Below are 14,231 nucleotides of genomic sequence, written 5' to 3' on the forward strand. Positions count from 1 at the left end.
ACCATTGCTTGAGCCTCAATAAGTACACAGTAGAAATCATTAACACCAACAAGACAAGCAATAACATCAGTGTGATTTGCACCTATTCCAAGGTTGGTCTTCCTTGCTTCTACTCAAGACATTGGCAGCTCTATCGTGCCCCTTGTCACTCTTGACATTAAGTAGACATTGTTTGCCTCCCTCCCTAGCATTGATACTCAGTTTAAGTTGGTTTGAGCGTGAATGCTTCATCTATTCATTGTTCCAATAGGATAGCCTATTGTCATACAACAAGGAGGACAACCATTACTTCATTGTTTGAGCTTCATTAATGCTCATACACCTATGCATTGATGTTGGGATGCTTGCTACATGTATTGAGATGCTTGTTGGATAGGTTTGAGCTTTCTTTGCTCAATTTGAAGCAAGGTTCTTTGCTGAATATAAGTGGATAGCAAGTATCTAGTTGAAAGCGCATGCATTGAAAACTTATATGCTTCTCGGCTCAAACAAATGCTAAAGTACATACTTGGAACTAATGTAGGGGATTGGACATGTCTATGGTGACACCTAAGGCTCCGTTTTGAGCCACATTAGATACTTTGGCACCTTTATTTGATTCTTCAATTGCTATTACATGCTTAAAGAGTATATATTAGGTTTTATGCTATTGGATATATGCTACTTAGATCTTGGATATATGGAAGTCTTCCACATGATGTTTTGAGCTTTGTTTGCTTGTCTACCATTCAACTTTTGTTCTAGTGGGAGTCACTGCTCGACATTTGGATATTCATTAAGCATTTGATCATGTAATTGATCTTGAGGGTCTTACAGTGAGACTGTGGAACTTGGTGACATGTACATGCTCTTGTCATGCTTTATGTATGCAATTGATGCTTAATGGGTTGTTATGACATTACTTTTGGGCCGGAACCTATCTCTAACATGATGTTGTCAGTGATGTATGCATCTTGGTTGGTTATGTATTGAGCTTTCATTACATTGCTCAATCCATTGTGCCTTTGGTTGGTATCTTCTATTACTCATGAAACACACTCTATGCATGATGGTTATGCCTATGGGATGTATCTCAATCTAACATACTGATCTTTTGATAGTTCTTGGTGCCAATTGCATATTCACTCATCACTGCTAGTTGGGTCTACTCCCTAGTAGTTGCAGTTTGTCTTAGTGATTACCCCTCTTTCGCATTAATTTCTTACTAATGTACATCTTCAACATGTTGTAATTGAAATTTACTACATTTTTTATGCAAACAATTTCCTTAATTTAATAGTTCTTTGCATTGAGTTTGTGGACAGTTTATTACTTGGTCAATATCCCTTGTCTTCGGCTTGATCTAGCAATGGTTTTAGGGCTGTTTGTAGTAATTACAACAACTTGTGTTGATAGTTTTTGTGCACTTTTTTGCATTCATTATGGCTGGTGGCTCGAGTGATAGTGTTATCTTCAATATTGACAAGGTGGATGGCACCAACTATAGTTACTAGAAGGCCCAAATCTGGCAAGTTTGTGTAGAAATGTCGGTCAAGCGTTTGAAACATAAGGGTACACTCTTGACTGAAGAGGTTAACATAATTGACTGAACCGTTTGAAACATAAGGGTACACTCTTGACTGAAGCGTTTGTGTAGAAACATAATTGCAAGTTGTAGAGGGTACACTCTTGACTGAAGAGGTTAACAAAGATAATGTCAATGTTTCTTGCACCTCTCATTCTTTGATAGTTATAGGCAATAATGGTAGGAGGGGTACTGATCATCGTGGGAGAGACTCTCAACAATCTCACTCTCAGTCATGTGGACAGCCTCACGATAAGTTCTATGGCTGTAAGTCCTCATTGACTTGTCATTAGTATGGAAAAGAAGGGCATATTCAGCCATGGTGCCATAAGATACACAAGGACAAGTGCAAAGAAAAGAGCAAGGATAAACTATAGGGTAAAAATGATAATCGCAACATTGTTCCTAGCAAGTCAAGTATTGAAGAGATTAATGTTGTGCAGACTGATTCTAATGATGATTTCATACTTGCAACTTCTTCTCTTGATGCTTCATAGCTAACTAATGCTTTGTCAGGGTATACACCCAGTGTTGACTGCTGCATATAGACTTAGGGGCTTCCTTTCATGTGACCCCTCACAAAGAGTGGTTTCACTCCTATCACAGTATGACTGGATCTGTCCATCTAGGTAATGACCTAGCATTGATGATAGTTGGTATTGGTAATGTCCAGTTGTAGTTTGGTTCAGCTTGCATATTTACTCTTCATGATGTATGCCATGTACTAGCTCCCATGAAGAGCCTTATCTTTGTTGGCACTTTGGATGATACAGGCTATGTTATTTCTTTTGGCGATTTATCATGGAAGCTTACTATGGGAACCTTGTCATTGCATGTGGTGCTAAGCCTAATACTCTCTACCCATTACTTGTATCCAGACCAGTTGACTATATTTTGGCAGTGGATATAGTTTCATATGTATCTCTTTGGCATTGTTGCCTTGGGTACATGTCCTTAAAATAAATGAAAATGCTTACCCATTTGCAGTATCTTTTGGCCCCCTTGACTATAAATGTTTTGAGTCTTGTGATCAATGTTTGTAGGGTAGGCAGACACACAATATGCATAAAAACTCTGGTATGATATGCATGGGTGAGCCTTTGGCTCTTGTTCATTTGGATGTATGTGGTCCCATGCCCTACAAGTCGTTAGGTGGTGTGAAGTATTTCATTACTTTCATTTATGACTATACACATAAGGTCTAGGCATATCCTATTAAGCAAAATTTAGAAGTCTTGGCTACATTTTAGCATTGGCTTGCTTTGGTTGAGAACCAGTCTGGGTATAGGCTAAAATGCTTAAGGTTCAATAATGGGGGTAAGTATGTCTCTAAAGCCTTTGAATAGTTTTGTGATGAGAGGGGTATTAAGCATTAGTTGACCACCCCATACACCCCACCCAACATGGTATGACTGAGCGCATGAATAGGACAATTTAGGACTAAGTTCACAGTATGCTTAGCTAGGTAGCCTTACCACAACATCTTTGGACTGAGGCAGTTATAATTATCGTGCACTTGATCAATCGCTCCCCATGTACTACTCTTGACTATCATGTTGTAGAGGAGATATGGTCTAGAAAACCTCGCTTATATGCTCATTTGCATGTCTTTGGTGTTGTGAGGCTTTTTTCCATATACCCAAGGACAAGTGCAATAAGCTGGATCCTAAGTGTAGGAAATGCATCTTTCTTGGTTACAGAGATGCAGATGAGATGGACTATTGCCTATGGGATCCGCAAGTTGCTCGGCAAGTTATCCACAACCATGATGTTGTTTTCCATGAGGAGAAAATGCATAAGCAGCTTGAGCCTGTCATTGAGGTACGTAAGGTGATATTTCAAGAGAAGATTCTGTTATTTACTATGCAGCCAACTAGATAGCTTGCAACAATAGTAGTGGATGCCCCTATGGTCCAGGTCCTTGATGCTCCATAATATGTACATGCCCCACAGCCATCCATGAAGTGGTCTACTAGAGATAGATGGCTGCCTGCACGGTTTGAGTCCACTATGGATTATGTTATGGTGACAAATGCTGGTGAGCCTCTTACTTATGATGAGGCCATGCACAGAAGTGATAGTTACTCTTGGGAGAGGGCCATGCAATCAGAGTATGACTCACTGCAAAAAATCATATGTAGGATTTGGTTTCTTTGCCTAGTGACAAATGTGCTTTGCCATGCAAGTGGATGTACAAGTTGAAAAGTACCTCGGATGCCCCAAGCCTAGATACAAGGTCAAATTGATTGCTAAGGGCTTTAAGCAGGAACATGCTGTGGACTTTGATAAAGTTTTTTCTCTTATTGTGAAGATGACTACCCTACTCTTGGTACTATATTTGGTTGCTTAGCTTGACTTAGATCTTTATCAAATGGATGTCAGGAAGGCTTTTCTTCATGGAGACTTGCATGATGAGATTTACATGGAGCAGCCTAAGGGATTTGTAGGACCTAGCAAGGACAATATCGTGTGCAAGTTGAGGAAGAGCCTTTATGGCCTTAAGCAGGAACCTAGGAAATGGTACCACAAGTTTGATGCTTTTATGCATTCACAAGGATATTCTACAATGATATGGATCCATGTTTATACACAAAAAAGGCTCGTGATGGCAACCTTATGATGTTGATCCTCTACATGGATGATATGTTGATTACTGGGAGTACTCATGATGAGTTGGATACCTTGAAAGGTCAACTCAAGAAGATCTTTGAGATGAAGGACATGGAACGAGCCTCATATTCTTGGGATGCGCATTACGTGCGATCTCTCTAAAAGGCTCCTCTTCTTGTCATAAAAGGAGTACATCTAGAAGATCCTTGAGCAGTTTCATCTGCAAGATGTTAAGCCTATTATATATCATTTACCTTCTCACATGAAGGGTAGCCAGATCGATTTTCTATAGTCTAATGAGCAAAAGACTAAGATGGCCAAGATCCCTTATGCATATGCAGTGGGTAGTTTGATGTATACCATAATAGCCACTCGTCTTGACATAGCATTTGCAGTGGGAGTTGTGGCACGCTATATGGATATACTCGGTAGACAACATTGGGATGCTATCAAGGGTATCATGAGATACTTGAAGGGCACACAACTATGTGCATATGTTATGGTGGCCAAGATACAAGAGTCATGGGATACAATGACTTTGATTATCTAGGACATGCAAACAGTAAGAAGTCCACCTTTGGCTATGTTTTCACTTTTGCTAGAGATGTTGTTTCTTGGATGTCCAAGGTGCAGAAATGCATGACCCTATCTACTACAAAGGTCGAGTATATTGCAGCCACCACTGAGGCTTGCAAGGAGCCAGTCTTCCATGCAAAGATGAAGCCCGTGGAGATGCATTATTTGAGAGGTTATTGAGCTCAAGTCCATTAAGCTTGTCAAGATCTCAACTAACTACAATCCTATAGATATGCTCGCTAAAAGTCTCTCAATGGAGTGCTTTGCCTTCCTTAGGAAGTCGATGGAGGCATTGGACGGGATGACATCCTTCCTCATTCTGTTGTACATACATACATTTGTACTTTGTCATTTTTTTCTTATTCTCTCCTCATTACTAGAGACGCATTTGCATTTAAGTAGGGGGTTGTTGGGGGTAAAGGTGTTTGTGCCTAGCCACCTGTGTATTAGTTACGCTGACAATATTTGCATATCCACATACCTATACACTGCAGGCACCCGTCCATCATTATTGCTTCATTTTTTATTCTTTCAGTGACATTTGAATAAAGGGAAGGTTGGTCACACATTGTGATTGTTGGAGTCCCCACATTGTGTGTGTGCCTCTCTCTCTCTTGCTCTTGCTCCTTCCACCATAGCTCTTGCTTCTGCTCCATGCTCTCACTTCAAGGCTCACTCCCTTCATTTGAACAATGGATAGAGTGGTGAGATGGGTTATTGCTTTTAGGATCTAAAAGGTAGAAATTTTGTCTATAGTAATGATTCTATCGTCAATTAGAAGATAGATGCATAAGTGGTCTCTTAAGAAAGTGAAAAACAAAAGATTACTTTTCAGCATATAGTGCCACCTATTATTTTGCTACATATGGCAAGTGCTAGTATATTGAGTATGCAAACAAAGGGCACAAGTGATGCTTTAGCTAGTGAGTAGGAAGCATGGAGACTTATTGAGTAATAGGTTAAGAGTCCTATGATGCCTCATGCAAAAAGAGTGGAAATTGAAGTTCCCACTCTAGGTCATGCCCATTATGTTACACAGATCTACTCATATCTCTTGTTCCCTTAAGAGATTTTAGGTTAGGGTTGAGTATGTGTTATTTAAAAATTGTAAGGAGCCATCTTCTTATAAAGAGAACATGACTCATGATGATAAAGCTTAAGTCAGAGCTAGCTATATATCCTGAAACAGATTCTATTCTGAAGAATCAAACTTGGGAGTTGATTCCTTCATCAAAAGGGTAAAAATGCTTTGACATCCAAGTGGATCTATAACTTGAAGGTTACAAGTGATGCTAAACCAAAGTACAGGGTAAGCTTGGTAGCCAAAGCCTTTACAAAAGAAAGAGGTGTGGATTTTGAGTGATGAGATCTTTTCACTTGTGGTAAAATTAAGTACTCTTTGCATTATGCTTGCATTGGTGACTAAGGGTAACATGGACCTTGTACACTTGGACATTGAGACATAATTTGTGCATAATGAACATGATGAGATTTATATACAACATCCAGAGAGTAAGACATTTAATGCTCCATTTCCTCGATATGTGAAACTTAGTGCTCACGAGCTTCCCAAATCTAATAAGAGGAGGGCTAAAATGGCCATAGATTTGTATTCATTATGTGGAAAGTCTCACATATGTTATGATTGCCACTCACTTGGACATGCTTTTGAAGTGGGAGTAGTGAGTAGATACATGTTAAGTCCTAGCATGAAGCATTGGAAAGTAATGAAGACATCTTGAGGTACTTGAGTGGTACAATAGATATGTGCATATATTTTGGGATTAGTAAAATTGTACTTAAATACATAGATGCAAACTATGCAAGGAATGTTGATAAGAGAAAGTCAACCATAGGATATGTCTTTACCTTGTATGATGATGTAATCTCATGGATGTTTTTGTAGAAAAACATACCATAATCTACCATAGAAGTTGAGTGTGTTATAGCCACAAACGGAATCAAAGAAGCCATATGGCTTGCTCATCTAGTAGGAGACTTGGGCCTTAGCACAAAGACGCGCCATTATTGCCTAGTGATAGTTAGAGTGCCATCATGTTGGCAAAGAATAATGTGTTTCATGCAAAAATCAAGCATATAGAAATGAAGTATCACTTCATTTGTCAGGTGCTTGAGAACAAGCAAGTTGGGCAAAGTTCATACTAATCGTAACCATCTAGACTTTCTCATTAAGATTTTTCCCTTTGAAAAGTTTGCACATTACATGGAGTTGACAGGTGTTGTGTGAGGGTACCTCACATATTGTTTTATTCTTTTGTCTCCCTTAAAGGCACATTGGCCTTTGAATGGGAGGTTGGTGAGATAGAGACCAAAATCGCAAGCTACCCAACTTACTCACACTAACCTTAAGTATACATGTTCGCACTCATTTTTTGGGTGAGTCGAAATCCTTGAGTGTTGAGTGGAGTTGTCACTCGAGGGTAGATGATGTGATTGAGAGAGATGTGAGAAGCATGTTAATATCATTGCCAAGTATCCCTCTTTGATCTCAATTGTCATCGTCATATCGGATTGCCCCTCGCACACATGTGCACACACACATGTGCGCATACATAAGCCAAGCCTTTGGTGATGCTTTGAGCTCATTGCTTTAGTTTGTGGGGTTATTACAATATGTCATGAATTACATTATAACCCTAGAGACAAAGATCCCAATCCAACAAGAAATCCACATAGAAAATTCTTGATTAAGTTCAACGCTTATTAGAAGCACTCATATCTATACTATCTATTAACATCACTAGATTTCTAATTCATGGAGTGTGTGACTATGTTGGGTCGATGAAGTTGATCAATTGACTTTAGTGAACTCAACTAATGGCTCTCAAGTGTGCTCGAATAGTGATAATCAAATGGTGTGAATTAACTCAAGGGATGGTGCGTGAGGGGAGAGGACTTGACCATGGAAAACATAAAAATAGAGAGAGTTTGATGCTTTCAGAGATCCAAAAACCTTCACAAATCCTTTCTTGTTATGCTCAATAACATTTAGGAAATAGGTTGACAATGATGTGGAAATGTACTAAACTAATAAATATTTTAAGCATAACTTGTGATACAAAAGGTTAGATGGTTTTTATTTTTAAAGTTATTTAAAAGTTTTTCTTTTGAATCTACTACTCCTACTCTATTTAAAGCAATCAAATTCAAGCTTTAATCAATTTATCATCGATTCCTAATCTAGATGCATGATTTTTGGAATATACGAGGTGTGAAAATGGGAGATTGGTTCCTCATCTCTCTAATCCCACTCTCAATCACATAAGCATCATATTCCATTGCATGGTAGGAATGCAAGTGCCTTTGGTGCAATTGATTTTCTTTGGCATCTAGGCACTAAATCCAAAAATGTTTGTGCAAAGCCTCAAAATTGGGACATTGAAAAGATTGTTAGTATGCTATCCAATGTCGGTTCACCATAAGGATTTTGGATTGAACTTGTAAAAATAGTAGTTCATCATGTTAATGTGTTGCCCAAACAAGGTAGTGGACAAGAAGTGCCCAAATGGGCAAGAGCAACCACAAAGGTTTATGGTTGAAAATCTAGAGCTAAATCTATAAGAGTCTACCATCCTTTAGATTGACATACTCTTTCTATGGATTATCTTGTATGCACTGATTGTGATGAACACTATAAGGGAATGGGCAAATACGGACGATTGGTTCCGACGTGAATTAGTGGCATTGCAATGTGCATCACTATTTGTGTCACAATTTCATTGTAGCAATGCTCATTAAGACGCACACATTGTGATGCAAATAGTAACGGTTTGAAACACAAATAGCGACATCATATTGAGAAAAATAAAGAGCCAAAAATCCGAGCTCAAAATTTTTGTAGACCGGTTGCAAGAGAGAGAGAGAGAGAGCTTACCACCACCATCTGTGAAGAAGAAGGAGAAGGGTGCAAAGGAGAAAAGGGAGGGAAGTTGCGAACGTAATGAAGAAGGAAGGAGGCATGAAGGGTTTCATCTTCAAGCCTTCAAGGTAGGTACATTGTCTTTCCTTTCTTTGTTTTTCTATTTTCTTCTTTTCTCTCTTTATTTTTGTTTTTGGAGAGATGCATTGAGAAAGAGGGAAGGGAGGGAAGAGATAAATAGAGAGAAGGAGCGAGAGAAAGAAAAAGGGAGAGAGAGGGGGACTTCATGAAAAATAGAGAGGGAAGGAGAGAAAGAGAAAGAGAAGGGAAACAAAGAGGGAAAGAGAGGAGGGAGAGAGGGGGGAGAGAGAAAAAAAGAGAGGGAGGGAGCGAGAGAGAAAAAAGAGAGATGAAGAGAGGAAGGGAGAGAAAGAAAGAGGGAAGGAGGGAGAGGGAGAAATAAATAGAGATAGAGGGAGGGAGGGAAAGAGAGAAAGTGGGAGGGAGAGAGAGAGAGGGGAAGGGAGGAGAGCGAAAAGAGAGAGAGGGATGGGGAGAGAAATAGAGAGAAGAGGAGAGATAAAAATAGAGAGAGAGAGAGACGAATAGAGAGATGGAGGGAGAGAGAAATAGAGAAACAAAGAGAAAATGAGGGAGAGACAAATGGAGAGATGGAGGGGGATAGAAAAAAATTATATATATATATATATATATATATAGAGAGAGAGAGAGAGAGAGAGAGAGAGAGAGAGAGAGAATGTGGGAGGGGGAGAGAGAAAAGTAGAGAGTGGGAAGAGAGAGAAATAGATAGAGAGAGGAGAGGAAAGTAGGAGGAAAGGAGGGAGAGATAGGGATAGGAGAGAGAAACAATAAGGGAGGAGAGAGAAAAATAGAGAAGGAGAGAGAGAGAAAAATAGAGAAACAAAGAGAGAAAAGAGGAGAGAGAAATCGAGAGGGAGAGAGAAATTGAAAGGGAGGAGATAGAAAAATAGTGGGAGAGGAAAATAGAGAGAGGAGAGAGAAAAGTAGAGGGAATGAGGGAGAGATAAATAGAGAGAGGAAAGGAGAGAGAAATAGAGAAATAAAGCAAGAGAAAGGGGAGAGAAAACAAGAGAGAGAGGGTGGGGGAACGAGAAAGAGAACTCTGTGTATGTGTGTGTGTTTATGGAGGGAGGGAGGGAAGGAGGGAGAGAGGAAGGAAGGGAGTGATGAATTGAGAGAGAGAAGTGTATTGTCTACCATAGGGTTGTGCATCACTTGGGGAGTGGCAGACATAGAACTTATTTGGAGGATTTTATAAGTTTTCTTTTGGTTATGTTCACTTTCTTATTTGGTATACTACTTGTACTAATAACCTTATTTCTAACTATGCTACTTTATTTTTCTTACAACACTCAATCACAAACCATGATTCTACATGTTTGGAGACTCGGGTTTTTTTTTTGTTTTCAATTATTAGTTTTTTTGTGATGCATTATGTATTATGGATTAATCTCTGGTTGTTTATATTGCAGAGTTTGTTTGACACTCCATTGCGTCGGGACGGTGAGAAGCTATAGCAATCGCTCAAATTCATGGAGTACACATCCTTTCCTTTTTTGGCCCTATGGTCAATGCAAGTTCTTTCTATGTAGCTTTCATTGTATATATTTCTCATTCTTTGTATGGACTCATATTTTGAGATATTTATGGCTACATTTTTTAATTTGTGTTTTGAACTCTCCTCCCTATCATTCCATGTAGTTTTATGAGATATCATCATCAATATCGTACTTATTGGAATATTGAATCAATGACTCTTTCTTCCCAGTATCTCACAATATATGTGTTTCGATGACAATTGTGTTCTTATTTGAATATTGAATCAATGACTCTTTCTTCCCAGTATCTCATGATGTATGTGTTTCGATGACAATTGTGTACTCAATTTATAAATGCTTTATGGAACATTGTAAGTTGCATTGCCTAAGTATAAGGCAAGGTTACTTGCAAAAAGGGTTCAAGAAAGAGAAGGACATTGATTTTAATGAGATCTTTTCATCGTCTAATTCTTTAAGAAAATTATATATATATAATTTCATCGGGGAGGTACTGGAGTACAAGCAGATATAACTTGTCAAAATATACACGGAGGAAAACCCTACAAATCTTCTTATGAAGAGCCTTCAAGTTCCACTCCTTCAAAATGTGTGTATGTTTTGTGTGTAAGAAAAAGATGTATATGGTAGGAATGTATAGCCTTTAAAGGCTTTTTCAATAGCATTTGAAGTAGATGCTAGATTTTCATGGTTATACATTCTCAATGACCTAAATTGATCGAAACTTGGTGACAATTGATAGAATAACCTTAACAAGGGAACACTCGATGCCGCAAGTATCGCTTGAGTAGAAGTTAATTGGTTTATCCATCTCTCTCTCTTCTCTCATCGTCTTGTGTCTTTACTTTTGTTGCCCTCATACTTGTGTGAGCGATGCATTTTCAAGTTGATACCTACTTTCTTCCTCTTAGTAAAAGAGTGTATCTATGTGTGGAATGGTTGTAATTTCTAGTCCCTTGGTTCATGGTACAAATCACCTAGTGGCGTATGGATAGCCTCTAAGAAGATTTTGAGAAGGTAATACGTCCATTCATCCTTTTTGGCTCAAAGGGAAGGCCATGTAGAAACGGAGGTAAGCTAAATTGCCGTGGGAGGGATGTTGATGTGTTTGGCCAGTGGGTAGCCAGCTAGCTCAAGGGGCAAAGATGGTGAATCTATAAGACCAACGACAACAAAAGCTAGATTAAAAGTTCCCGGGTGCTCTCTCCTCTGCGAGAGAGAGAGAGAGAGAGAGAGAGAGAGAGAGAGAGAGAAGGAAATATGTGCCTCTGTGTAGCTTTTCTTCGTCAGATATGTGTTTCTTCTTGACTGACAATTGGGGGTCTATTTCCACTGTTTTCGGTTTGGGTGGTTGATTTCCCCTGAGAGAGAGAGAGAGAGAGAGAGAGAGAGAGAGAGAGAGAGATCACAAATTGACGGATAGACAATCCATCGGTTGGCACCATTGGGCTTAAGTATAATATACAAAAGAAGAGCTTCTGCATTTGCAAAGCGCCAATTTGGGGAGATTGCATCCAGAGAGCGGATGCCTTTGCAATCCGCCTTCCGAATTTAGACGAATTGGAACGGGGTAATGTCTTGGGCAGGACCTGACATATTCCCTGGAACGTCGTTGGCTGACAACCTTGACAGTAAGCCCCCTTTCCTGTTGCTTGAAAGAAGAAAATTCACAAAAATAAAAGCATTGGTGCATTTATATGTAAGGAAATAAGGTAGCATTTTCCACTAGCTTGTTGTTTGCAGATTTTTAATTGCATGGACCAGAAGTGCCCATCAAGGATGGTACACTTAAGTGACATGGATGCTGCTTGAGTCATTGAGAGGAACTATAGGACCAGTGCTACTTATAGTAAATACTTCCATACACAACTGGATTTCTGAGTAGATGGGCTTTGATGCTGTATTAAATCTACTTTTTTCATACTTGAATTTTATTGCTTGGCACTGTTTTGTCCATTTGCTGTGTAACTAGGTGGCCCGTTTTCTCTCTTTCCTAAATATTTTCAATCAGGTGAAATATACGCTTGTAGATGTGACAGGATTGCAAGCACCATGGCTCATTTTCCGCACATTCTAAAGGGCAAATTGTAGAATCGATAATTTTGAGATGATATGGCAGCCTTGCAAAGGGCAAATTTTTACCAACATCTTTCCTGTAGGAGAAAGACAAAGGTAGGGTTGTTTATCAGCGATGAGAAAGTTCGATGTAGGTTTATTGGCGAGCACTTGGCACTTTCTTTTTCATACATTGAGTCTAGAAGTATGTTGACTCAACAAACTTGTACATTGTGGTTTATTGGAACTTATAGTTGTAAATATGGAAAGGTTAAAATAATTGCAATTGACATCTTTTTAGATTAGAGATTGTCTTGTTGGTTGAGTGATTGCAGCTGAATTTGAGTTATTGGGAATGTAATCCTAAGCACATGTAACATTTATAAACCTGGTGTCTTCATATTCTTAGTCTTTAAACTCACAACTTTGTGAGTTTGCTAATGATGGAAGGTAACCTACTCTTGAGAGGGAATGTTTAAATATGCAAATAAGTTGTGTGCAAATTGAGGATAAATCTCAACCTGAATTTCAGGGGTCGAGATTTTTCCAACAAGCGATTCGAAGTCCAGATAGTAAAGGCATCTTAAAGGAAGGAAGACCAGAAAGGGGCATGTTATGAAAGGAGCTATGTTGTTGTGGCTTTTCCATGTGCTATGTTTGTGTAGTCGGATAGTGTCATGGCACTTTTAGGGTTGTGATTAAGCTGGCTCAATGAAGGTAGCCTGTTGTGCACTCAGTACAACTGCTTTTGTTGCTCAATTTACTATATCTTGAGTGTGTGTGACTGAATCTCCCATTTCACTTAAGTTGTCTTTTTTCATGACCATTTAGATATTTGACACTTTGGGAACTTCTCTGCATTTCAGTATTGGTGAATTCATTTTGAAGCAGCATCCATGTCAGTTATTGCTGTGGACTGTACAGAGCAGGTTCAACATGGACTTTTTTTTATAGGCACAAGGTCATGCAAGTCTAGAACATTTCTAAGCTTACTTGGATTACTGACCTTCTTTCTCATGATTGAGCTGCCTTGACCAATATACAATGGTCTCATAACCTTTCCAATAGTTTTGGCATCCCTTGGTTTATTAGGGAATATAGAAGCTTGAGGGGAGCTGCAAGGTAGGCAGTCCACCTCAAGTTTTGTCTCTAGACCATGGTGGTTGTTGTGATGTAAATAATCCAACCTTGGATGGCCTTATAATCACTTTGTAGTGGGAGTCAAGAGATACATGGGCTGAGAGCAGAGACGAATCAAATTTGAATCCCAACAATTGGCAATTGTATCAATTGATGGGAAGAATTGAGGATACCAAGGGCATGAAAATTCAATGTAATGTACAAGACATTGTAGCTGCCTCCAAATAGACAAAAAGGCAAAAAATAGTAGATATATTAGGACTATGAATTCCGATGACCTGGTCACGAATAGGTCTGATCTGACTGGCCTAGCCTTTACCTTGTGCATGTAGCCTAAAAAGCAGTCATGCCATGCCACCCGGTTTATCTCCACCAATCCCCCCAACAAACATTATGTGGCTATTGAAAAACAATAGTCCTATGACGTTGTAGCAACAAGACAAAGTCCAATGTGGAAAAACAACCACCCATTCTTAAGCACAAACAAAAATAAGGACTCTAGCACTCATGTATCTCTAGACCAAAATTGAGATCAGCCTCATAAAGGACCTTTTTTAAAAGGGTTATAGAAGTTTGATTGCATTCGTGACCACCATCACCACATAGGGCTAGTTGCTCAACTCATGCACCACTCCATTTTTTTTACCAGGCAAATATTCGATCTTGAAGCGGAATTAGGAACGAAAGTGGCACCTATAAAATTGTTCTAGAGTCATATACCTTGCTGTGGCGACTAAGTAGGTAGTGCAATGCTTGTCGGTCTTGCTACACAACAAAAATTAGGCCAAAATTGTGGCTAATTAACTAC

The 14,231-nt window shown here is 39.1% G+C and overlaps 1 protein-coding gene across 1 annotated transcript in view; it reads left to right on the forward strand.

Annotated features, from left to right (window-relative positions):
* Window positions 1-11,227: 11,227 nt before the first annotated feature.
* LOC148038349 (sm-like protein LSM1B) overlaps window positions 11,228-14,231 on the forward strand; it is a 40,813-nt gene continuing 37,809 nt past the window's right edge. Inside the window, exon 1 of the mRNA XM_087670889.1 lies at window positions 11,228-11,859. Within this exon, the coding sequence (XP_087527015.1) occupies window positions 11,802-11,859 (58 nt within the window). The 5' untranslated portion in view covers window positions 11,228-11,801. The remainder of the gene's footprint in view (window positions 11,860-14,231) is intronic.

The sequence above is a fragment of the Lygodium microphyllum genome, chromosome 3 (assembly GCF_053477565.2).
Source record: "Lygodium microphyllum isolate KBCC chromosome 3, Lygodium_microphyllum_v1.1.10, whole genome shotgun sequence".
Classification (NCBI taxonomy): Eukaryota; Viridiplantae; Streptophyta; class Polypodiopsida; order Schizaeales; family Lygodiaceae; genus Lygodium; species Lygodium microphyllum.